The 27,180-nt window shown below is 46.5% G+C and overlaps 1 protein-coding gene across 1 annotated transcript in view; it reads left to right on the top strand.

The window, feature by feature from the left end:
- Window positions 1-27,180, top strand: part of LOC120044170 (coronin-7-like) — a 67,226-nt gene that overhangs the window by 3,128 nt on the left and 36,918 nt on the right. Inside the window, exons 3-7 of the mRNA XM_038988754.1 lie at window positions 204-284; window positions 1,731-1,801; window positions 5,293-5,479; window positions 7,655-7,731; window positions 18,574-18,624. Of these exons, the coding sequence (XP_038844682.1) occupies window positions 204-284; window positions 1,731-1,801; window positions 5,293-5,479; window positions 7,655-7,731; window positions 18,574-18,624 (467 nt within the window). The remainder of the gene's footprint in view (window positions 1-203; window positions 285-1,730; window positions 1,802-5,292; window positions 5,480-7,654; window positions 7,732-18,573; window positions 18,625-27,180) is intronic.

Here is a 27,180-nt window from a genome sequence, read left to right as displayed (position 1 = left end):
TATTTACCTGTCTGTTTCTCTGGTATATTTACCTGTCTGTCTCTGGTAAGTTTACATGTCTGTTGAAGCGTGTGTGAGCAGGTATTGCCATCACAGAGCAGATATCTCCATCTGTTTTGTTTGAGCAGGCCATATCAGTATGAAAGAGAGACTGTATAGATCACACTGTCTGTCTCTTGTGTGTGTGTCTTAATTGTCACCAGGTGGAGGAATGCTTGGCCTCACCTCTGTGGAACCAGGGTCTGATGGCAGGTGGACAGTGACTGTGATCCCATGTCATTCTGGTAAGATCCCTCTATCCACTTTTCATCCACTTTTCATTCATTTCTCCTGATTGGCGCAGCGGTGTAAGGCTCTGCCTCTCAGTGCTAGAGGCATCACTATAGACCCTGGTTCGATCCCGGGCTGTATCACAACCTGCCGGGATGGGGAGCGGGATAAGGCGGCGCACAATTTGCCCAGCGTCGTCCAGGCTAGTGGAGGGTTTGGCCGGGTTAGTGGAGGGTTTGGCCGGGGTAGTGGAGGGTTTGGCCGGGGTAGGCCGTCATTGAAAAATCCCTCCTTCACATGTGCCAGACACTATCCACTCATCACAACTCTCTAATTTCTCTCTCTGTTGTTTTACATTTCTTAAAGCTGCAATATGTAACATTTTGGGCGACCTAAACAATAAACAAATTCATATAGAAATGTGTGTCATAGATCTGTCATTCGCATTTAAAGGAAATATAAGAAGTAGATCTGTTCTATGTGCGCTATTTCTATGCTTCCCGTTAAGTTTTGTTTTCGTCTTTTGCTTCAAACAGCTGAAAATACAATATTTTTAGTTATGTAAAATATGTTTCACAGCGGTTTAGATGGTACAATGACTCTGTACACTACACTTGTTTGTTTTGTCACATAAACTGCAATTAAGTGAACTATTAGAATTTTAGCAACCAGGAAATGGAGGACAATTTCTGCATCATGCATCTTTAATATTTCATATTCTTACCATGAGTACGTTTTACATAGCACAATAATTTATCTGGGATTGTACTGTTTCTCTGTCTTGCCAACTGCTATGGTCATTGTCACGACTACCGAACAAAGGAGTTAGCTAGACAGTACAACCAGATCTGGAACTAGGTGTAGTGAACATGGGTCAGGTACATGGTTGCTCATGGTCTCGTGATGAGCTAGCCCTGCCTGCGACTTCAAAAATCAGTGTCCCCAAAGGGAATTTCCTCTTGGTCTAAAGTGGTTTCTAACGTGAGAGACCAGGGTTAAGATGTTTCAACCTTTTTCAACCTGGAGTTTTGGCCTGCCTGGTGACATTATCAGGCGGGAAGTTTGTTAATTTACCAATAAGAAAGAGGGTTCCAAACCTCTCTTTTGTTGTTTCTTTTTGACCATTTTAATTGAAACCAATCACAGTAAGGTACTTAATTGTTCCCCAGAAATGATTTGATATTGTGACAAAAACTGCTGCATTGGACCTTTAACTTACGAATAATACTCCTTGTTCCCAAGTGATCACAAGAGGAATGCAAATGCCATTGTTCTCAAATAAACCCTTAAACTTGTGACCTAAATATCTTGTTTGTCCTCCTCTGTCTCTCTCTCTCAGATCTGATAACTGATTTGTCTTCCTCTCTCTCTCTCTCTCTCTCTCTCTCTCTCTCTCTCTCATCTGATAACTGATTTGTCTGTCTCTCTCATCTGATAACTGATTTGTCTGTCTCTCTCAGATCTGATAACTGATTTGGACTTCTCTCCGTTTGATGATAATCTCCTGGCTACCTGTTCTGCAGATGAAACGGTGAGGCCCTCCTGTCTCTCTGTTCTCATTCCTCTAAGGCCCTGTCCTCATTCCTCCAAGGCCCTCCTGTCTCCCTGTCCTCATTCCTCTATGGTCCTGTCTTAATTTTTTTTAAACGTCCTTCATTCCTTCCTTCCTCTTGACCTTTCACCTAACTATAAGATGAGTGATAGCTTTAAGAGAGGAAGGAAGGAAAGAGGATTTTGTTATGGTCATACACTCTCTTGCAGACTGGTTGTTGTATTTTTTCATGGTACATGCACATACTCATGAACAGTTGTTTGTATTTTTAGGCCGGGAACGAGGGCTATGACACATCTGGATGAAAAAATGAATTGCATTGACTGTTATTATGTGGAAAGAAACCTTTGAAGTCACTCAGAGTCCATGTGTGAGTGTGTATGCAGACTCAGCAGCAGGGTCTGCCTCAGAGGGCTGAGTAAACACATGTACAGCCACACTGAGCCGAAGCCTCAGTGCACAGTAAAGTACCCAGCATATGTAGAGGAGCCCTGAGCTCAGCTAGGATACTTTATATTCCCAGTTTCATCTGCTGCCAAGTGCTGAGTAACACACACAGACGTCCACACCCACAAAAACGTCCACACACACATGTACACACACACACACACACACACAGACGTCCACATCCACAAAAACACATGTACACACACACACACAAACATGGTCCAGGTGTCAGTAGTCTTAGTAGGGAGAACATGGTCCAGGTGTCAGTAGTCCTAGTAGGGAGAACATGGTCCAGGTGTCAGTAGTCCTAGTAGGGAGAACATGGTCCAGGTGTCAGTAGTCCTAGTAGGGAGAACATGGTCCAGGTGTCAGTAGTCCTAGTAGGGATAACATGGTCCAGGTGTCGGTAGTCCTGGTAGGTAGAACATGGTCCAGTTGTCAGTAGTCCTAGTAGGGAGAACATGGTCCAGGTGTCAGTAGTCCTAGTAGGTAGAACATGGTCCAGGTGTCAGTAGTCCTAGTAGGTAGAACATGGTCCAGGTGTCCGTAGTCCTAGTAGGTAGAACATGGTCCAGGTGTCAGTAGTCCTAGTAGGGAGAACATGGTCCAGGTGTCGGTAGTCCTAGTAGGGAGAACATGGTCCAGGTGTCAGTAGTCCTAGTAGGGAGAACATGGTCCAGGTGTCAGTAGTCCTAGTAGGGAGAACATGGTCCAGGTGTCAGTAGTCCTAATGGCATATCTATACTCTGCCTTTCAATGTTCAGCGAGTGTAGCTGGGGTTTGAGCGTTCAGAGAGTGTAGCTGGGGTTTGAGCGTTCAGAGAGTGTAGCTGGGGTTTGAGCGTTCAGCGAGTGTAGCTGGGGTTTGAGCGTTCAGCGAGTGTAGCTGGGGTTTGAGCGTTCAGCGAGTGTAGCTGGAGTTTGAGCGTTCAGCGAGTGTAGCTGGAGTTTGAGCGTTCAGCGAGTGTAGCTGGAGTTTGAGCGTTCAGCGAGTGTAGCTGGAGTTTGAGCGTTCAGCGAGTGTAGCTGGGGTTTGAGCGTTCAGCGAGTGTAGCTGGGGTTTGAGCGTTCAGCGAGTGTAGCTGGGGTTTGAGCGTTCAGCGAGTGTAGCTGGGGTTTGAGCGTTCAGCGAGTGTAGCTGGGGTTTGAGCGTTCAGCGAGTGTAGCTGGGGTTTGAGCGTTCAGCGAGTGTAGCTGGGGTTTGAGCGTTCAGCGAGTGTAGCTGGGGTTTGAGCGTTCAGCGAGTGTAGCTGGGGTTTGAGCGTTCAGCGAGTGTAGCTTGTTCAGCGAGTGTAGCTGGGGTTTGAGCGTTCAGCGAGTGTAGCTGGGGTTTGAGCGAGTGTAGCTGGGGTTACACTCGCTGAACGCTCAAACCCCAGCTACACTCGCTGAACAAGCTACACTCGCTGAATGCTAAAACCCCAGCTACACTCGCTGAACAAGCTACACTCGCTGAACATTCAGCGAGTGTAGCTTGTTCAGCGAGTGTAGCTGGGGTTTTAGCATTCAGCGAGTGTAGCTTGTTCAGCGAGTGTAGCTGGGGTTTGAGCGTTCAGCGAGTGTAGCTGGGGTTTGAACGTTCAGCGAGTGTAGCTGGGGTTTGAGCGTTCAGAGAGTGTAGCTGGGGTTTGAACGTTCAGTGAGTGTAGCTGGGGTTTGAGCGTTCAGTGAGTGTAGCTGGGGTTTGAGCGTTCAGTGAGTGTAGCTGGGGTTTGAGCGTTCAGCGAGTGTAGCTGGGGTTTGAACGTTCAGCGAGTGTAGCTGGGGTGAAGGGATCAGTTTAAGTCTTTGCCTTCGATGACCTACTGACACTGAGCAAGATGCTAACCTCAAAACCTTCTCTCTAACATAAGATAGACATATGCATATGTTACATTTACATGTGTATAATACTGTATTTATATGCATGTGTAACATACACTTGCTTCCATTCAGCCACAAGAGCATTAGTGAGGTCGGGCACTGATGTTGGGCGATTAGACCAGACTCGCAGTCGGCGTTCCCATTCATCCCTAAGGTGTTCAATGGGGTTGAGGTCATGGCTCTGTGTAGGCCAGTGAAGTTCTTCCACACCAATCTCGACAAACCATTTCTGTATGGATCTCGGTTTGTGCACCAGGGCATTGTCATGCTGAAACAGGAAAGGGCCTTCCTCAATGCTGTAGCTAAGATTTCCCTTCACTGGAACTAAGGGGCCCGAACCATGAAAAACAGCCCCAGACCATTATTCCTCCTCCACCAGACTTTACAGTGGGCACTATGCAGTCGGGCAGGGAGCGTTCTCAAACCCAGATTTGTCGGTCGGACTGCCAGAAGCATCACTCAAGAGAACATGTTTCCACTGCTCCAGAGTCCAATGGCGGCGGGCTTTACACCACTCCAGCCGACGCTTAGCATTACGCATGGTGATCTTAGGCTTGTGTGCGGCTGCTCGGCCATGGAAACCCAGTTCATGAAGCTCCCGATGAACAGTTCTTGTGCTGACGTTGTTTCGAGGCAGTTTGGAACTCGGGTAGTGAGTGTTGCAACCGTGAACAGACGATTTTACGCACTTTAGCACGCCACAGTCCCGTTCTGTGAGCTTGTGTGGCCAACCACTTCGCGGCTGAGCCGTTGTTGCTCCTCGACGTTTCCACTTCATAATAGCAGCACTTACAGTTGATTGGGGCTGCTCTAGAAAGGCAGAAATTTGACGAACTGACTTATTGGGAAGGTGGCATCCTATGACGATGCTCTTGAGTAAGGCCATTCTACTGCCAATGTTTGTCTATTCAGATTGCATGGGTGTATGCTTGATTTTATACACCTGTCAGCAGTGGGTGTGGCTGAAATAGCCAAATCCATGAATTTGAAGGGGTGTCCACATACTTTTGTAATTATTGTGTATGTCACTGTCTTCATGTTTGATTGAGAGCCCATTCACCTGACACTCTTGTTTGTGTGTGTTTGTGTGTGTGTCTCTTTTACTCAGGACAACAAGGTCACTAAAAACATGCTTTCTTGGCCTGGTGTGTGTCCATGCAGGTGAAGCTGTGGCGTGTGTGTGAACCAGAACAGGAGCAGCCTGGGGGGGCGGAGGTGACCCTGTGTCCCGGAGAGGGTCGTCTGGAGCTGGTCGCCTTCCACCCCACCTCCTCTGGCCTGCTGGCTGTGGGCTCCACCAAGACAGTCCAGCTCTGGGACACCAGCCGCCAACAATCAGCGCTAGCAGGTAGGATACACTGGAGGAGAGGAGCTATACACTATGTGCAGGCATGAAAGAATGGTGAATGCATGAACACACACTCTCTTAGACACTCACAAAGGATTGAAGGAACGCACACAAACACTCATCACTCACTCACATGGATCCATACAGTACAAACACACTTCTTCACACAAATATACCAGCAAACAGACCATACACACAATCTGTCAGTCAGTTTGATCCTTTCACATTGATTTAGTTTCCTTCTGCTCTGTGTCACAGTAATGTGTTATACACGTCTCTGTGTTATTGGTGTATCACGTCTCTATGTTGGGCTCTTGCGAGGCGGTTTTGTCTTCGTAGCCTTTGGTTTCCTCAGGGTGACTCCGTCTCACTGACAGACAGGCCTTCTATGCTGTCTCTGCTACTGGAGAGAGGTTGAGGTAATGTCTGCCTCTTCTCAGTCTCCGTGGCTGTCTGGTCTGGGTGGCATGGCTCAGTTTGCTTATCCACTGGCCTTCCACTGACAGACAGGCTCCACCATGATGGCTGATGCTGCTCACTGCTGCCCCCACAGGCTGTGCCCTGCCCTTCCATTACTCCTTAACCACCCCTCTCTGACCCCTGACCCTGCTGTCTAGGTTCATCAGGGGGAATCTTTTTATTTATTTTTTACCCCATTTTTCTCTCCAATTTCGTGGTATCCAATTGGTAGTTACAGTCTTGTCTCATCGCTGAAACTCCCGTACGGACTCGGGAGAGGCGAAGGTCGAGAGCCGTGCGTCCTCCGAAACATAACCCAACCAAGCCGCACTGCTTCTTGACACAATGCCCGCTTAACCTCGAAGCCAGCCGCACCAATGTGTTGGAGGAAACACTGTACACCAGGTGACTGTGTCAGCGTGCATTGCGCCAGGCCCGCCACAGGAGTCGCTAGTGCGCGATGGGACAAGAACATCCCTGCCGGCCAAACCCTCCCCTAACCCGGACAAAGCCGCCCCATGTGTCTCCCAGGCGAACGGGAGGCAGAGCCTGGACTCTAACCAAGATCTCTAGTGGCACAGCTAGTACTGCGATGCAGTGCCTTAGACCACTGCGCCACTCGGGAGGCCTAGAGGGTGAACCTCAACACTGGGGGACTGTGTCCCGTGTGACGACTTTCTTCACCATTTAACAAATGCTGTTGTCATCTATGCCATCTACTGTCGTGTCATCATAACCCATACGTGCTATGCTGTGTCCAACCAGCCATAGCACCATAACCTCATTATGTTCTGTGTGCCATTGATCCAGGTGGTCTTAACTGGGTCAACTTGGTCTGCTTTGGAGTCCCGTGTCCCGTGTCTTGGCCCCCACCTGTCCCGTGTCTTGGCCCCCACCTGTCCCGTGTCTTGGCCCCCACCTGTCCCGTGTCTTGGCCCCCACCTGTCCTGTGTCTTGGCCCCCACCTGTCCTGTGTCTTGCCCCCCACCTGTCCCGTGTCTTGGCCCCCACCTGTCCCGTGTCTTGGCCTCCACCTGTCCCGTGTCTTGGCCCCCACCTGTCCCGTGTCTTGGCCCCCACCTGTCTTGTGGGCCTCACCTGTCCTGTGTTTCTACCTGTGCTTTCTTTTCTGTACTGTTTCATCCTGTGTTTCCCTCTGTGTCTTGTGTCTTGGCCCCTACCTGTCCCGTGTCTTGGCCCCCACCTGTCCCGTGTCTTGGCCCCCACCTGTCCCGTGTCTTGGCCCCCACCTGTCCCGTGTCTTGGCCCCCACCTGTCCCGTGTCTTGGCCCCCACCTGTCCCGTGTCTTGGCCCCCACCTGTCCTGTGTCTTGGCCCCCACCTGTCCTGTGTCTTGGCCCCCACCTGTCCCGTGTCTTGGCTCCCACCTGTCCCGTGTCTTGGCCCCCACCTGTCCCGTGTCTTGGCCCCCACCTGTCCTGTGTCTTGGCCCCCACCTGTCCCGTGTCTTGGCCTCCACCTGTCCCGTGTCTTGGCCCCCACCTGTCCTGTGGGCCTCACCTGTCCTGTGTTTCTACCTGTGCTTTCTTTTCTTTCTGTCTCTTCATCCTGAATCTGTTCTTTATGTACTTTGTTGTTCCCGGTCTTGTGTTAACCTGTGCTGTTGACCTCTGTGACCTTTCCTTGACCTCCCCTGTGATAACCTGCTGGCTGAGCTGACCAGTCTCTTGACCTCTGACCTGTGTTTGTCTGCAGTTCTGGAGCCGCACGGTGATCAGCTGCAGAGTCTTAGCTGGAAACAGGACGGCTCCCTGCTGGCTTCCTCCTGCAAGGTGAGTCAGTCCTACAGTACATACTGAGACCAGACAGGAACTATTATTATCATGTACAGTACATCTAAATATAAACTCAGCAAAAAAAGAAACGTCCTCTCACTGTCAACTGCGTTTATTTTCAGCAAACTTAACATGTGTAAATATTTGTATGAACATAACAAGATTCAACAACTGAGACATAAACTGAACAAGTTCCACAGACATGTGACTAACAGAAATGGAATAATGTGTCCCTGAACAAAGGGGGGGGTCAAAATCAAAAGTAACAGTCAGTATCTGGTGTGGCCACCAGCTGCATTAAGTACTGCAGTGCATCTCCTTCTCATGGACTGCACCAGATTTGCAAGTTATTGCTGTGAGATGTTACCCCACTCTTCCACCAAGCACCTGCAAGTTCTCTGACATTTGTGGGGGGAATGGCCCTAGCCCTCACCCTCCGATCCAACAGGTCCCAGACGTGCTCAATGGGATTGAGATCCAGGCTCTTCGCTGGCCATGGCAGAACACTGACATTCCTGTCTTGCAGGAAATCACACACAGAACGAGCAGTATGGCTGGTGGCATTGTCATGCTGGAGGGTCATGTCAGGATGAGCCTGCAGGCAGGGTGCCACATGAGGGAGGAGGATGTCTTCCTTGTAATGCACAGCGTTGAGATTGCCTGCAATGACAACAAGCTCAGTCCGATGATGCTGTGACACCGCCCCAGACCATGACGGACCCTCCACCTCCAAATCGATCCCGCTCCAGAGTACAGGCCTTGGTGTAACGCTCATTCCTTTAACGATAAACGCGAATCCGACCATCACCCCTGGTGAGACAAAACTGCGACTCGTCAGTGAAGAGCACTTTTTGCCAGTCCTGTCTGGTCCAGCAATGGTGGGTTTGTGCCCATAAGCGACATTGTTGCCGGTGATGACCTGCTTTACAACAGGCCTACAAGCCCTCAGTCCAGCCTCTCTCAGCCTATTGCGGACAGTCTGAGCACTGATGGAGGGATTGTGCGTTCCTGGTGTAGCTCGGGCAGTTGTTGTTGCCATCCTGTACCTGTCCCGCAGGTGTGATGTTCGGATGTACCGATCCTGTGCAGGTGTTGTTACACGTGGTCTGCCACTGTGAGGACGATCAGCTGTCCGTCCTGTCTCCCTGTAGCGCTGTCTTAGGCGTCTCACAGTACGGACATTGCAATTTATTGCCCTGGCCACATCTGCAGTCCTCATGCCTCCTGGCAACATGCCTAAGGCACGTTCACGCAGATGAGCAGGGACCCTGGGCATCTTTCGTTTGGTGTATTTCAGAGTCAGTATAAAGACCTCTTTAGTGTCCTAAGTTTTCATAACTGTGACCTTAATTGCCTACCGTCTGTAAGCTGTTAGTGTCTTAATGACCGTTCCACAGGTGCATGTTCAATAATTGTTTATGGTTCATTGAACAAGCATGGGAAACGGTGTTTAAACTCTTTACAATGAAGATCTGTGAAGTTATTTGGATTTTTATGAATTATCTTTGAAAGACAGGGGCTGGATAGAAAAGATGGCAGAAAGTGCATGTCCACATATTGTGATCTACTTTTCAATGGGATCCTACGATAAAGGTTTGTCACATAGCAACCTCTCTATCTTATGTGTTGTGTCTTAATACTTCCCAACTCTCTAGTGGCAAACAATAGCAGTAGAGGTTCACATAATGTGTGTTTGACATCTAGTACATTGCGGTTGTACTGTGCAGAATCACTGATCTACAAGTTAAATGACATGTTATTGCTCATTTACATACTGTATATTTTGCTGATTTTATCGCAGGTGCAGTGAGATGCTTATGTTCCTAGCTCAAACATTGCAGTAATACCGAAAAATACAAAACAATACACACAAATCCCCTAAATGAAAAGAAATTAAGAAATATCAGAACGAGCAATGTCAGAGTCCGCATTATAAATATACAATATGTGTATATAATGGTGTGTATTGACATTATGGACAGTATATGAATAGAAAATATATGTACAGCAGTAGTTATTTAGGATGAGCCTTGACTAGAACACATATGAAGTGGGTAAAACAGTATGTAAACATAATTAAAAACCCCTAAGGTTGTTGTCCGTGCCCCTATGGACATGTAATTAGCATTATTGCTCCCAAGAGGGTAGGCCTATGCCCTCACAGGCCCACCCATAGCTGCGCCCCTGCCCAGTCATGTGAAATCCATAGATGAGGGCCTAATTTGTCAACCTGGGATGGAATACTGTAGTAACTGTAGTAGCCGCGTCTCACCAGTAGATGCCGCCAACGGTACACCATATCCCCCTGTTTGCCTGATTGGCGCTACCCGACATTAATCAGCATCTGTTTTTGAGCGGAACATTCCGTCAACGAGTCAACAGGGGTGACACTCATTAACCCGGGTGTAGATCTTATACTCTGACTGACTGTGTCCCACTTTTTATACTGGATACAGAGTTCTCCATAAAACCTCAACCTCAACTTTCCCTTGGGTTCTAAAGTGGAAATGAACACAACTCAGGGATTGAGAAGGAGGGATGAGTCTGAGATCACTGATGTACTGTAACAGACAGTTTGTCTAATTGTTTTAGTGTTGTAATAGTTTGATCGTGTTGACATGAATTAATGCAAGGGTGTGTGATCCTCACTGAGCAGCCAAGCCTTCCTATTAACATTAGTTAGTGTGTTAGTTATCAGCCAAGTCTTCCTATTAACATTAGTTAGTGTGTTAGTTATCTGGCAAGTTGCCTATTTTTTTCTTTCTCTCTCAAACAGAAAACAGAAGGGAACATTGGATGTGTCATTAGTTAGGCCTTAACGAGGCGCTGGAGGCAGGGTACATAACTGTTTAGTGTAGGACGGCATCCATCAGGCCCCCGCATGCAGAAAACCCCAGTGACCTCTGACCCCAAGCCCTGCACACGTCCAGGATAATTTTCATTAGGCACCAAATGGGCTGAAACAGGCAGGGACTACCTGGACTTGTCCAGTAAGAAACCCTTGTTTTAGTTTTCCATTACAAAATGTTTAGCTATTTTCTTCCCTAATAACTAACACACTAACTAATGTTAATAGGAAGGCTGATAACTAACACACTAACTAATGTTAATAGGAAGGCTGATAACTAACACACTAACTAATGTTAATAGGAAGGCTGATAACTAACACACTAACTAATGTTAATAGGAAGACTTGGCTGATAACTAACACACTAACTAATGTTAATAGGAAGACTTGTCAGATGAATACAACCCAAGCCTCTTCTCCCCAACTGCCCCGCCCGACCCCTGCCTCTCCTGGGGAGAAGGGAGCTATAGTAAGGGTCCTATCTCCACTGCCTGCTCCCTGACAGGTTCTGCAAGTTACTGCCTTTTTAAAGCAAAGTAAAGAGCAGAGGTGAAAAACACACGCAGGAGGGGACCTCAATCCTCACCTGGCCACAGAGGCCCGTCGCAAGGCCCCAAGAGCGGGTGATTTAGCGCCCCAAGAGAAAGGACCTAGGCATGGAGGCATGTGCGGTGCCCCCTCCTGTCGTAAAGGAAATAATAACTGTGCTGGAAGGTATTTCCATCGTGTGTGCGTTCGTGTGTGCGTTCGTGTGTGCGCGTGCGTATGCACGGTTGAGTAGGGGGTGCCAGAGTGGAGGGAGTTCTGGGTTTATGGAAAGGGGGGCAGAGGGAGAGAGAGGGGAGTTTATGAGTAGAATGGTTTCATGTGTAGTTGTAGTTGAACTTGGACACTAGGCAGGGACCTTTTCATCAGCGGGGGTTAACATAACTCATTTTTTAACACTTCCTGCCTTTGAGGTACAGTATGTGCTGTGGCAAATGTTGGTGTACTTCCCTTGTCCTCTCCTGCTCTCTTGGACACTTTCTCTGTCACATACAGATCTAGAATCGGCTTTCTATTTCGCAACAAAGCCTCCTTCACTCACGCTGCCAAACATACCCTCATAAAACTGACTATCCTACTGATCCTTGACGTCGGTGATGTCATCTACAAAATAGCTTCCAATACTCTACTCAGCAAACTGGACGCAGTCTATCACAGTGCCATCCGTTTTGTTTCCTAAAGGCCCTTATACCACACACCACTGCGACCTGTATGCTCTCGTTGGCCGGCCTTCGCTACATATTCGTCGCCAGACCCCCTGGCTCCAGGTCATCTATACGTCTATGCTAGGTAAAGCTCTGCCTTATCTCAGCTCACTGGTCACGATAACAACACCCACCCGTAGCACGCGCTCCAGCAGGTATATTTCACTGGTCATCCCCAAAGCCAACACCTCCTTTGGCCGCCTTCTAGTTCTCTGCTGCCAGTGACTGGAACGAATTGCAAAAATCGCTGAAGCTGGAGACTTATATTTCCCTCTCTAACTTTAACATCAGCTATCTGAGCAGCTAACCGATCGCTGCAACTGTAAATAGTCCATCTGTAAATAGCCCACCCAATATACCTACCTCATCCCCATATTGTTTTTATTTAATTTTCTGCTCTTTTGCACACCAGTATCTCTACTTGAACATCATCATCTGCTCATCTATCACTCCAGTGTTAATTTGCTAAATTGTAATTACTTCGCTACTATGGCCTATTTATTGCCTTACCTCCTCACGCCATTTGCACACACTGTATATAGACTTTCTTTTTTTTCTATTGTGTCATTGACTGTACGTTTGTTTATCCCATGTGTAACTTTGTGTTGTTGTTTGTGTCGCTTTGCTTTATCTTGGCCAGGTCGCAGTTGTAAATGAGAACTTGTTCTCAGCTAGCCTACCTGGTTAAATAAAGGTAAAATAAATAAAAAATAAAAAATCTGGTTGGGTTCTCTGAGACAGAGCAAGAGCCCTGGGTGCTTTGTGTTCATTTGTTGCCAAACATAAAAAATATATTTTTTTGATTAAAACAGGGAAGGACTACCTGAACTTGTGCAATAAGAAATGCTAATTGTAGGTTTCTGTTGCAAAACATTTAAAAAAGTTTCCATAAGGAACCTTTTAGTAGACCAAGCAAGATCAAAACCCTGTCGTATGTCGTATGACTCTGTGTGCTTGACAATTGTGTGTGTCAGAGTGGGGGTCATTTCCCAGTGACCAGAAAGGATTTCAGCCATCAGTCAGTCAGTGAGGGCCCGTGCTCAGACCAGAATTACTCTTAACATGATGATGGTCCTTAGGAAGGCTGCTGCTGGCCTGAGAGTGGAGGGGTGGAGAGAGAGTGGAGGGGTGGAGAGAGAGTGGAGGGGTGGAGAGAGAGTGGAGGGGTGGAGAGAGAGTGGAGGGGTGGAGGGGTGGAGAGAGAGTGGAGGGGTGGAGAGAGAGTGGAGGCGTGGAGAGAGGGAGAGAGAGAGAGCGCAGGGGTGGAGAGAGAGCGGAGGGGTGGAGAAAGAGGGAGAGAGAGAGAGAGGGGGGGAGAGTGAGCGAGTGAGTGAGGCCGAGAGATGGACAGAGAAGAAAGAGAAAAAGCGAAAGACAGAAAAAGAAGGGAAAAACAGAGTGGAGGAGAAATGTGACACTAGATGAGAGCGTCTGGGGGTTCCGACTTCTCTGTGTTGATTGAGACCTGGGGTGTAATTTAACTCAATGGGCCCTTCAATCTCTCCGATACCCTTTATTTAAGCAAATAGGCCCTGCCAACGTGTGTTCAATTGAGGCCGGGCTCACCCAAATGGGTGAACATGGGGGTGCACTACGTCAGATGAAGGGAGACCGTGGCCATCCATCCGTCACCCAGCGAGCAGCACTCATCATAACAGTCCTGGGGTGTGTTCATTAGGCACTAAATGGAAGAAAAGGGAGCGACTGGAAACTACCAATAAGAGACGCTCATTTTTGTTTTCTGTTGCAAAACGTTTTGCTATGGCGTGCTCTAATACATACTACCCAGATTTAGGGGCCTAGAGATGCATAATTCCATCAAGGGCTGTAACAGACAGATTCTAAACACTGCAGTTCACCTTCCCTAACCTGTTCCATCAATCCTACACCAAAAAGAGAAACAGTTCCTAACCCATTCCTCTCTCACTCTCACCTCTGTTTGTCTTCTTTCACTTTCTCCCCATGCTGTTGTCTGCAGCAGGTATGACCTCTCTATGGAGTCTTATAGCTTCTGCAGCAGCAGGTATGACCTCTCTCTGGAGTCTTATAGCTTCTGCAGCAACAAGTATGACCTCTCTACGGAGTCTAGCTTCTGCAGCAACAAGTATGACCTCTCAACGGAGTCTTATAGCTTCTGAAGCAACAAGTATGACCTCTCTATGGAGTCTTATAGCTTCTGCAGCAACAAGTATGACCTCTCTATGGAGTCTTATAGCTTCTGCAGCAACAAGTATGACCTCTATACGGAGTCTTATAGCTTCTGAAGCAACAAGTATGACCTCTCTATGGAGTCTTATAGCTTCTGCAGCAACAAGTATGACCTCTCTACGGAGTCTTATAGCTTCTGAAGCAACAAGTATGACCTCTCTATGGAGTCTTATAGCTTCTGCAGCAACAAGTATGACCTCTCTATGGAGTCTTATAGCTTCTGCAGCAACAAGTATGACCTCCCTACGGAGTCTTATAGCTTCTGCAGCAACAAGTATGACCTCTCTATGGAGTCTTATAGCTTCTGCAGCAGCAGGTATGACCTCTCTATGGAGTCTTGTAGCTACTGTTAATGTGGGTTTTTCACATTATGGGTTCAAAACGGTGAACAGATTTTCCCCTTTCTCTTCATATTGGATATACTTTTTATCCAGCTCCGTTTAATAGACACACACACACACACACACACACACACACATTCCCATGATAAAGAAATATTATTAGTTATTATCAGTGTGTGAGCCAACTCCTCCTGATGTCACACAGTCTGGGCTGTCAGTCACTGGGGATTGACACTGTTTTTTGTGGGGAGTTGCCATGGACAACTGGAAAGGGGAGGTTGGCTGTGTGTGTGTGAAAGCTCTACAGCAGGGTAGAACTCATTAACAACAGCTTGAGAATGATTTTAGTTCTATGCCGCTTTGATTAAACAGCTGCAGTTTCTGCGCACACACACACACACACACACACTTGTGTTTGTGTTAGGGAGAGTGTGGCCACCCCATCTGTGTGTTTATGAGAGGGTGGATCATGTGTGTGTTTAAAGCCAATAGGTTATTGTCAGGAGGTTATGAGGGTCTGTTTGATTGTTTGAGTGTGTCTATTTATACTAGTGGGCACATCTGCATGGGACTGACATCATCCAGCTGTTTGCAGCCAGATAGTTTCCCCTCCGGCAGATGACTTTGTTTGTTGTTAGAACACTGAATAGTTCTCTTTTGGCAAGGGTGGTGTGTGTGTAGTGTGTTAAGGTCAGTAAGGGCAGCCAGTCTCTAGAGGCGATGGTTGATGATCTGTCCACCCTGCCTTGTCTGCTGTGTTTTCCCTGCTGTGTGTGTGTTGCTGGGACTGGGCCTGGCACTGTGGTCTCTGAGCCCTGGCTTAAGCCTGGGTCACAGAGGCCCAATGCCACAGCCTTAGGCTACACTAACCTGTGGGTGGGCTGTCACCACCCACACACACACACACACACACACACACACACAGCGCTTTAGAATTAGGAAAACCCCTGTTTGTTATTCCAAGCAGTAAACAGCAAATAAATCCATCATCCAAAGTGGGGACTGCTGGGGGAAAACACGCACGCACGCACGCACGCACGCACGCACGCACGCACGCACGCACGCACGCACACACACACACACACACACTTTGAACTGGGTCTTTGAAGGCAAGGCCAGGGGAACCCCTTCCTCTCAACAATCACTTTCTTCAACTTTGATTTCAGCTGGGGTGTGTGTGTGTGTCACAGAAAGGTTCATGCCGGTCTGCCTGTCTGTTTCCTGGTTGTGTGTGTCTGTTGGCTGTGTGTGTGTTTGTGCTTTCACTGTGTAAGTGCACAAGAACCTGAGTCCTTGTATCAGTCAGTGTCATTGCCCTGATTCTTTCTGACATGTGTTGATGTCTTGGTGGGGGTTGTGTTTGGTCTGAGGGTTATTACAGTTGTTACCTGTTATTATGTGTTGATGTCTTGGTGGGGGTTGTGTTGTTACCTGTTATTACGTGTTGATGTCTTGGTGGGGGTTGTGTTTGGTCTGAGGGTTATTACAGTTGTTACCTGTTATTACGTGTTGATGTCTCGGTGGGGGTTGTGTTTGGTCTGAGGGTTATTACAGTTGTTACCTGTTATTACGTGTTGATGTCTTGGTGGGGGTTGTGTTTGGTCTGAGGGTTATTACAGTTGTTACCTGTTATTACGTGTTGATGTCTTGGTGGGGGTTGTGTTTGGTCTGAGGGTTATTACAGTTGTTACCTGTTATTACGTGTTGATGTCTCGGTGGGGGTTGTGTTTGGTCTGAGGGTTATTACAGTTGTTACCTGTTATTACGTGTTGATGTCTTGGTGGGGGTTGTGTTTGGTCTGAGGGTTATTACAGTTGTTACCTGTTATTACGTGTTGATGTCTCGGTGGGGGTTGTGTTTGGTCTGAGGGTTATTACAGTTGTTACCTGTTATTACGTGTTGATGTCTCGGTGGGGGTTGTGTTTGGTCTGAGGGTTATTACAGTTGTTACCTGTTATTACGTGTTGATGTCTCGGTGGGGGTTGTGTTTGGTCTGAGGGTTATTACAGTTGTTACCTGTTATTACGTGTTGATGTCTTGGTGGGGGTTGTGTTTGGTCTGAGGGTTATTACAGTTGTTACCTGTTATTATGTGTTGATGTCTTGGTGGGGGTTGTGTTTGGTCTGAGGGTTATTACAGTTGTTACCTGTTATTACGTGTTGATGTCTTGGTGGGGGTTGTGTTTGGTCTGAGGGTTACTACAGTTGTTACCTGTTATTATGTGTTGATGTCTTGGTGGGGGTTGTGTTGTTACCTGTTATTACGTGTTGATGTCTTGGTGGGGGTTGTGTTTGGTCTGAGGGTTATTACAGTTGTTACCTGTTATTACGTGTTGATGTCTCGGTGGGGGTTGTGTTTGGTCTGAGGGTTATTACAGTTATCTGTTATTACGTGTTGATGTCTCGGTGGGGGTTGTGTTTGGTCTGAGGGTTATTACAGTTGTTTCCTGTTATTACGCTGTGTGTTTCTGTCAGTGTTTCACTGTGACATCTGAGCCCTGTGTCATATTGAGTGGCACGCACACACACACACACACACACACACACACACACACACACACACACACACACACACACACACACACACACACACACACACACACACACACCAGGAGTGTCCCCGGCCACAGCCGTTTCCCATTACACCCCATTTCCTCTCAATCACAGAGGATCCCCTCTGATTGGTTGGCCTGATTACTGCCGTATGCTGAGGGCCAGTGGGGATGAAGTGAAGGGGGGGTAGGGTAAATATGGACAGGTAGGGCCTCAGATCTCCTACTCTGAGATGTTCTATGGAAAAGGGCTCAGAGGATCAGTCAGATCTGATACATATACAGGGCCCAGAGTTTTACCGGTTCAGACCACATATACAGGGCCCAGAGTTTTACCAGTTCAGACCACATGGTCAGGAACACCTTCTGGCTCCAGTTACATAGTCTGCTGTAACTCTTGGCTCCTGTGATATAGTCAGAGAAAGTTTGAATCCTAAGCAACCTGCATACACATTGTTTGAAGTACAATAGACCAACATGGCTACTGTAGTAGGTCAAAGCTGTGTGCTGGAACACCTTGGTAGAGCATGGATGGAGTAGGCATTGTGGTGCTCATGTGAATTTCCTATCTTTTTTGGCTTCAAACCAATCCCCCTACTTCTCACTTAAAACATTTTTTTGGTTTTTAATACACTCCAAGGAAAGTTTATTAGGTACACCCATCTAGTACCGGGTCGGAACTCCCTTTGCCTCCAGAACAGCCTGAATTCTTTGGGGAATGTGAACATTGCTCAATTGGTATCAAGGGACTTAACATGTGCCAGGAAAACATTCCCCACACCATTACATCCCCGCCACCAGCCTGTACCGTTGACACCAGGCAGGGTGGGGCCATGGACTCATGCTGCTTACGCAAACTCCTGACTCTGCCATCAGCATGACGCAACAGGAACCAGGGTTTGTTGGCCAGGCCATGTTTTTCCACTCCTCAATTGTCCAGTATTGGTGATCACGTCCCCACTGGAGCTGCTTCTTCTTGTTTTCAGCTGATAGGAGTGGAACCCGGTGTGGATGTCTGCTGCAATAGCCCATCCGTGACAAGGACCGATGAGTTGTACTGCCGTTATTATTGTACTGCGCAGTGAAAAGCCCAGGAGGCCGGACGTTTCTGAGATACTGGAACTGGTGCGCGCCTTGCACCGATGATCATACCACGCTCAAAGTCGCTTAGGCCACTGGTTTTGCCCACTGAATGCCTTGATGTCTGCCTGTTTTATACAGCAAGCCACGGCCACGTGACTCATTGGCTGTAGGAGCGAACCCTTTTTGTGAACGGAGTGTTATACCTAATAAACTGTCCAGTGAGTATTGGTGTCTGCTGAAATGAAATCGTCATTCATTTCATGGACTATGGGAAGTTATTTCAATATTTTATAGGTGTTCACTGTAATCATGATTGGCTACTACAAATACCAGGAGAATGCTGTGTTGCACTGGTTAAGACCATGCTAACATTTTCTGGTGTTGTTCAGTTCCATATGCCTGTCATGATTTAGAATAGTAAGAAAGGGACCAATCAGTGTGGGCTTCTGATTCAAATCTAAAGATCTGTCAATATTGTTTTGTGGCGTTGATTAAAGTACTTCTGTGTCATTTTCCAAGTAACGCCAATACGCATCTTTCCTCTCCTCTGTTTTCTAGGACAAAAAGCTGCGAGTCTTTGACCCAAGAGCCCAGCTGACACCTGTTCAGGTAAGTCACTCTACTGGACTCCACATCTCCCCTAACCCACAAGAACTAACCAGAACCAGCATTCATTGCCATCCATCCAGTGAATGTATGCTGCTTGACAGAGCTCATAGAATGAATGGGTAGATTAACAGTGAACAGGGGTGATACATTCTGTATGACTGTGACCTGCAGTTGGAGTAGGACCTGGCTCTCTGTGACTTTGTCCTGGAGGTCAGCGGAGGTCAGCCTGCCGGACCAGGTATCAGAGGGTTAAAGCGTGTTACTCTGTGTGTCTCTGTCTAACACTTCACTAGATGGAGAACCTCCGGCACGGTCAGTTCTCCTTCTCTGTGTTGATTTATAATGGCCGACCTCCTTACCCTTCCCTCTGGAAGCTGCCCTGTCAGTCTGTAGGCCTAGCCCCACGCTGTGGTGGGATGGTGTAGGGTGAACTTGCCCCTACATGCTGGTCTTTGGTCAGTTGTGCATTTTCCCCACTTATGGTTAAGATTAGGATTGGTTGAGGGGAAGTTGATCCCAGATCTGTACCTAGGGGAAACTTCACCGCAGAGAGGGGTGAGATGTCCTAGTCCCACTGAAAAACATGGTGGCTTTGGCCCAAAGCTCTCACCCCTGTCCGTTCTCCCTGATTTATCTAAGTATTGATTCATTAGAACTGTACACAAGCTGGTTACCCGTGGGAACCAAGGGAAACATCATGAATGGTGTTTTAGGAGTTGGTGTGACCTTGAACCTCTGACCACTGGTTACTTCCTTACTGGGATTTATCGGAGTTGTTGACGATGGCAACCCAGTCCCAGCTTTTGGCCAATCAACCCTGAGCAAGGCAGTTAACCCACTGTTCCCCGGGCACGGGAGACGTGGATGTCGATTAAGGCAGCCCCCTCGCACCTCTGATTCAGAAGGGTTGAGTTATGTGGAAGACACATTTCAGTTGAAAGCATTCAGTTGTACTACTGACTAGGTATCCCCCTTTCCTTTGCTTTCCAATGGTACTTCATCACAACCAGCAGGAATGAGGAGGAAGGAATGAGGACTTGAGGCAGGAATGAGGACTTGAGTGGAATTGAGGAGGGGGCACACACACACACACACACACACACACACACAGGAGGGTTTGCAACATTGAGAAATTATTCTCTCACATTTTGGCAGCATACATCAAGAGGACGTCCCAGAGAGATGTCATTAGTGTTATAGTCCCTGTGTTAGTCTCCCTCTGTCATCTGTAAACAGAGAGATTTCATTAGTGATATAGTCCCTGTGTTAGTCTCCCTCTGTCATCTGTAAACAGAGAGATTTCGTTAGTGATATAGTCCCTGTGTTAGTCTCCCTCTGTCATCTGTAAACAGAGAGATTTCATTAGTGATATAGTCCCTGTGTTAGTCTCCCTCTGTCATCTGTAAACAGAGACCGGCCAGAAAAACAATACGTGCTCTAGCCAGCAGATTAAATATTACACACCGCTCAGCGCCCACCGCTCGGGTGTAAATACCTGGAGGACGGCTCACTGCCATAGAGGGTGTGTGTGTGTGTGTGTGTGGGGGGGGGGGGTGTGACACCTTTGTAAAAGGATTACTGTTTCAGAGGCCTCTGTGCCGACTGATGTCAGGTGCCCTGTCAGAAAGGAAGTTGAGAAAAGATACATATGGATTATTCTGTACGTGGCCTTGGGCTTTGTGTACATGAGTCTCTGTGTGTGTGTCTATTTACTGTGAGCGTGTTTGCTGAATCAATGTGAGAGAGGATAACTGGCTCTAGTCCAAGTGTTTGAACCCTCCAGTACAATATTTACCTCAGGTGTGTCAATCTGTCAGACACTGGAGAACCTTTCTGACTACACCTCCAGCTCTTCAACAACAGGACAGCACCCCCATGGACTATTACTTCAGTATGTGGATGTGTTTGGCAATGGGACCATTGTTAGAAATGAACTGCTACTCAAATGACTCACAATTATTTAGGTCTCTCGATGCGTTTGGATAAAGAACATTGTGAAACCGAAGTAAAACCTGCTGGAATGTTTTCAGTTTGCTCATTTAAGGGTTCTTGCTCATTAGCTTGGATCGGAGTAAGACTTTGTGAAGGGTCCACATGTCTGGAACTTAGGACCCAGGGCTTCGGGGACACACACACACACACACACACACACACACACACACACACACACACACACACACACACACACACACACACACACACACACACTTACACAGTCATATTCATCAAGAGGACCTGTTAAGTGTACTATAGTTAAACCAGAAAGCCCCAGCCCCATCATCTCAGCCCCCTTGACAGGTTTCAGATGTCTCTCTGGAGAACGTGAGGAGCGCCACTCCCATTAACACCATGCTGGGTGGTAGAGTAGACATTAACGAGCAGAGCAGTGGTTCATCCTAACATCCTAACACACAGCTGCTGTTCCAAATGGCACCCTATTCTCTTTATAGTGCACTACTTCTGACCAGGGCCCATAGTGCTCAGGTCAAAAGTAGTGCAATATGTAGGAGAAAGAGGGGGCCATTTGGGACAGACAAACACAATGAGGCTGGTAATTGGACCGGATCGAGGGTGTATACATGGGTCTCAGAGTACTGTTAAACACAGCATTACACACAGCATTACATTTCGGTTAACACTGGGGATCTGACAGACATTCGCTGCATCACAATGACATCTGGGGGAAACCAACGGCGGTTTGGTTTTAGATGTCTTTATGATGTCTTTGTGATGCCCCCAGATGTCTTTATGATGTCTTTGTGATGCCCCCAGATGTCTTTATGATGTCTTTGTGATGCCCCCAGATGTCTTTATGATGCCCCCAGATGTCTTTATGATGTCTTTGTGATGCCCCCAGATGTCTTTATGATGCCCCCAGATGTCTTTGTGATATCTTTGATGCCCCCAGATGTCTTTGTGATATCTTTGATGCCCCCAGATGTCTTTGTGATATCTTTGATGCCCCCAGATGTCTTTGTGATATCTTTGATGCCCCCAGATGTCTTTGTGATGCCCCCAGATGTCTTTGTGATGCCCCCAGATGTCTTTGTGATGCCCCCAGATGTCTTTGTGATGCCCCCAGATGTCTTTGTGATGCCCCCAGATGTCTTTGTGATATCTTTGATGCCCCCAGATGTCTTTGTGATGCCCCCAGATGTCTTTATGATGTCTCTGTGATGCCCCCAGATGTCTTTGTGATGCCCCCAGATGTCTTTGTGATGCCCCCAGATGTCTTTGTGATGCCCCCAGATGTCTTTGTGATGCCCCCAGATGTCTTTGTGATGCCCCCAGATTGATTGTTTGTTTATGTCAAACTTAAAGGGGCACTGATATTAACAGTTTTGATATTTTAAATTAATGATACTCATTGGTTATTGAAGGATATCCCTTATGAATGCTGTCCATAGCTCCATCTATGATTTTAAGTGGTAACATTTCTCCAGACCCATCTCTGAGGTTTTTATCAAATCAAGTGGTGGGGCTCCTGTATTGTTGTTTTTAAATGATTGAGTGGGTCTTTAAGATGCATTCCATTAGGGTATCTGGTGTCTGCCCCCACAATGCATTGTAACAACTCTGTTTGTTCTATCATGATTTGATGGAAGCGAATTGCCGGCGAGGCCACAATATAAACAGTACCGGTCTCAAAACGGTCTCAACTTTTCCTCAGGGTATGTTGCTAACCTCATAGATAACTATGTTTTTTTTCTTCATGTGAGACTGAGCCATTGTTTCCTCATCAACCGAGGCCACAGAACACTGCACCACAATCCTCTTTCGGAGGAAAGCCGCCCTGGTTCAAACGCTTTCAAATCAAATTGTCATATGCGGCGAATACAACAGATGTAGACTTTACCATGAGATGCTTACTTAAGAGCCCTTTCCCAACAATGCAAAGTAAAAAAAGTGTTTTCCATTTGCTAATTTTCAAACACAAATAACAATAACGAGGCTTTATACAAATATTTGCTCTAGTCCGCCTGGAGTGCAAAATGGGTTTGGTTTATACTTTTGGGACTAGTCTATTGGCCCATTAAGCCAGACAAGCTCAACCTAGCACATAATCTAGTATTTGAAATGATTTCCAGTAGTATTTGAACCCAGGTCTGGAGGAAAGCTGGTAACTATTAGAGGGAGTATCTCCTCTAAAGGAGGTGAGAAGTGATGAAGTGTTTTGACTTCACTAAACAAATCATGTCATCGTTCAGCAGGCGTTCAGTGCAGCAGTACCATCCAGGGCGATATCTTGGAGCGTGTCCTGATTCCACCCCCAGCCAAACCTGGGTGAAGTGGTTGTTAGAGGAGTTTGCTTGCTAAAGCACTGTTGACCGGGCTAGCTTTCATTCAGTACAGTACCATCCAGGGACATATGGAGCACATTTTTGACGTGTCCTGTTCAAGCCTAGCCTGGACGCCAAACCTGTTGCTATGTTCATTTGGCATGACAATGACCATATGAGTTTGCAAGATGGCACAAACAGATCTGGGACCAGGCTAGTTCCACCGTAGCCGAGATGCCAAACTTGGGTGTGCTTTAGCCTACTCTTTCTATAGCCTTAACCTTCGTTACGGCAGTTGGTTTGCTAAAGCATAACCATATGGGGCAACCATGCTACATGTAGCTTCCACCCAGCTTGTAGCTACAGTATACCACCATCTCTCTGGTTCCCACTATGGCCAAGCTGCCAAGTCAAAATGTGCTTTATCGGGAAAATGTATGAAATCGAGAATGTGTGTTTTGCTCTTAATTTAGGGGTAGGTTTAGGCATAAGGTTCTGGTTAAGGTTAGGATGGACATGATTATGTTCCCTTATAGGCAGGTGGAGTAAATATATAGACAGTAATTGTAGCTGTGATTTTTTTGCTTTATTTACGGGGAAAGAGAGCTTGCTGGGTAATTTAGGCTTTGGACAGGAAGAGCCGTATTCCACACGCGCAAGCATGCACACATAGTGTACATTTAGATAGCTGGCACAGGTTGTGTGTGTGTGTGTGTGTGTGTGTGTGTGTGTGTGTGTGTGTGTGTGTGTGTGTGTGTGTGTGTGTGTGTGTGTGTGTGTGTGTGTGTGTGTGTGTGTGTGTGTGTGTGTGTGTGTGTGTGTGTGTGTGTGTTGTCGTTCTCAGAATCTCTCACAGCTGAAACGTGTCGTTTTGATCTTAGGATGTTTTCCACTTAGTCCCTTTCAGACAATATTTGTGAACTCAGTGCGGTTTGATAATTTTTTTGTGCAGTGTGAAGACTCCAAAGGAACTCAGACCCCTCAAAGAGCCTCGAAGAGAACCGAACTGAGACCATCTCGAGACGTGGTCTGAGTTGTCATTATTCTCGCACCACACACTAGATCAGGGCTTCCCAAACTCGCTCCTGTAGGCTAACAGAGATCATAAGCTGTGTATTTGATTGTGGGGGTTTGAATGGTGTGAGAAGACCACAACATATTTGGTGAGAATCACCTAAATCAATTTTAGCTCTTATTTAAGGGGCAGTAGCCTGCATTGGGTGTACAATTTTCAATTACAGCATGATTTAATCTGCAGTTATTCTTCTGCTATTAATTCTGTTACAATTAACATGAAAATATTATCGGTATCGTCTGATTGCATTCATGAGACATAATAATTGTAATCTATTAGCTTCCAAAATGTAAGTCCGATAACATGTTCTGATTTAAATGGCTTGTCCTGCAGTTTGTAAAAAAAGTGTATTGAGTGAATGTTGGAAATTGATCTTGGTTCCCTTCTACACATAGCAATGTGAATCCAAAGAGGACTAAGTCACTTTAAAGAGGACTGAGATTGGTTCTTTTAAAGAGGATTCTATGTGAAAACACGCTTATTTTACATTTGACTACCTTTCAGTGCTTGTTACTGTCCCTTTTTTCTGGTTTTCTTATAGAAACACCTGATATGTATCTGTCTCTCCCCACGGCTCTGTACTTTCCCTAATCATCCACAAAATGTCCGTCTAGTCTCCCTTCCTACAGGCATCTACTGACCTCCCTAGCGAGGCCTCTTCCCTGCCCATACTTAGTTACAAGGTTTGGTGTGGTGCACGTGCCTGTGTTTGTCCCATCCGTGTGTGTGTTGGAATTACAGAGCTGAAAATACTCCTCATACTTTTGGGCCAGAGCTGGCTGCAGATTCGGAGGCTGTGGTCCCTGGCAGGGAAGAGGAGAGAGGGAGACAGGAAAGGGAATGGTTTCTCTGGATTCTTGGAGGCCAGATTCCTCCATTTGGGCTTCTGCTGCTTTTGGTGAAATTAGAGAGGGCCTGGAATGGGTTTTGGAGGAGAGGGCAGGGCAAAGGTGTGAAAACACACCAGCCAACTGCATTACTGAGACCGGACACTCCCCAATCTCTACCCTCTCTCCCCTGTTACTTTAAACATACAGGCTGTGTGTGTGTCAGTGTGTGTGTGTCCGTGTGTGTGTGACTGCTCAGAATCTTATTTTTCATTATAGGAGGTGTGTGTGTGTGTGCGCATGTGGATCTCATGGTCATTCAGACTCACATTTGTCGTTACAGGAAGTCCAAACTAGCAGTGGGCACGTTGGGCTAGCTTCCAGGCGGTGTGGACTCTGGCAGCCATGACAATGAGGCTCTGTGGCTGACTGCTGCTAGAGTAACTTATACAGTATTACTGTTTTGGGCCAGAGGGAAGAGCTGTGAAATAGAAGAGGTGGGGTAGAGGGAGGGAGGGACGAGAGCAAAAATAGAGAGGCAGAGAGACCTAGAGGCTAACCAACAGATTTCACCACTGGTTTTGTCCTCCTTCCGTTGTTGTTGTCCCTTGATTATGATGTATTTTGGTATTTTGTATTTTATTAGGATCCCCATTAGCTGTCCATCCCTGACCATCCTCGAAAGCAGCAGCTACTCTTCCTGGGTTCAACACAAAACATGAGACATGAACATACAGAACATTCATAGACAAGAACAGCTCCATGACAGAACTACATAGCCTACATATTAATACATACACACAAACTATCTAGGTCAAACATGGGAGAGGTGTTGCTTTATCTGTTTTTTGAAACCTGGTTTGCTGTTCATTTGACCAGTATGAGATGGAATGGAGTTCCATGCAATAATGTCTCTGTATAATACTCTAAGCTTTCTTGAATTTGTTCTGGATTTGGGGACTGTGAAAATACCCCTGGTGGCATGTCTGGTGGGGTAAGTGTGTGTGTCAGAGCTGTGTGTAAGTTGACTATGCAAACAATTTGGGATTTCCAACACATTTGTTTCTTATAAAATAAGAAGTGATGCAGTCAGTCTCTCCTCCACTCTTAGCAAGAGAGACTGGCATGCATAGTATTTATATTAGCTCTCTAATTACAATGAAGAGCAAGACGTGCCGCTCTGTTCTGGGCCAGCTGCAGGTTAACTAGGTCCTTCTTTGCAGCACTTGACCATATGACTGGACAATATTCAAGATAAGACGAAACTAGAGCCTGCTGGACTTGCTTTTGGGAGTGTGGTGTCTATATGAATCTATATGTTTTGACCATGAAAGTTTACAATCTAGGGTAACACCAAGTCATTTAGTCTCCTCAACTTGTTCAACAGCCACACCATTCATTACCTAATTCAGCTGAGGTCTAGAGCTCAGGGAATGATTTGTACCAAATACAATGCTCTTCGTTTTAGAGATGTTCAGGACCAGTTTATTACTGGCCACCCATTCCAATACTCACTGCAACTCTCTTGTTAAGGGTTTCAGTGACTTCATTAGCTGTGGTTGCTGATATGTATATGGTTGAATCATCAGCATACATGGACACACCGGCTTTGTTTAATGCTTATGGTAGGTCATTGGTAAAAATAGAACTAGTAAAGGGCCTAGAGAGCTGCCATGTGGTACACCACACTTTACATGTTTGACATGAAAGAAAACCCTCTGATTTCTATTAGATATATAGCTCTGAATCCATGATATGGCACAGGTTGAAAAGCCATAAAACATCAGTTTTCTCAACAAGAGGTTATGGTGAAAAATATCAAAGGCTGCACTAGGATCTAACAATACAGTTCCCACAGTCTTCTTATTATCAATTTATTTCAACCAATCATCAGTATTTTGTGTCAGTGCAGTACATGTTGAGTGCCCTTTTCTATAAGTATGCTGAAAATCTGTTGTCAATTTGTTTACCGAGAACTGGCATTGTATTTGGTCAAACACAATTTTTTCCCAACAGTTTGCTAAGAGCTGGCAACAAGCTGATAGGTCTGCTGTTAGAACCAGTAAACACCACTTTACTTCTCTTGGGTAGCGGAATGACTTTGGCTTCCTTCCAGGCCTGAGGACAAATAATTTCCTTTAGGCTCAGATTAAAGATATGACAGATAGGAGTGGCTATAGAGTCAGCTACCATCCTCAGTAGCTTGTCATTATTGATCAATAACTATCATTTTTCCAATTCTTTTTTTTTTTTTCAATTATTATCTATGAGCCTATAATCCAGAAAGGAAAAAACTGAGGTCAAAGTTGTTGTTGAGGAGAAGCCCATATCTGGGTAGGTAGACTGTGATAGTTCAGCCATGACATGTTTACAA

This window comes from Salvelinus namaycush, chromosome 3 (genome assembly GCF_016432855.1).
Source record: "Salvelinus namaycush isolate Seneca chromosome 3, SaNama_1.0, whole genome shotgun sequence".
NCBI classification, from domain to species: domain Eukaryota; kingdom Metazoa; phylum Chordata; class Actinopteri; order Salmoniformes; family Salmonidae; genus Salvelinus; species Salvelinus namaycush.
The sequence above is the reverse complement of the archived record's forward strand: the minus strand, read 5'-3'. Positions and strand labels throughout refer to the sequence as shown.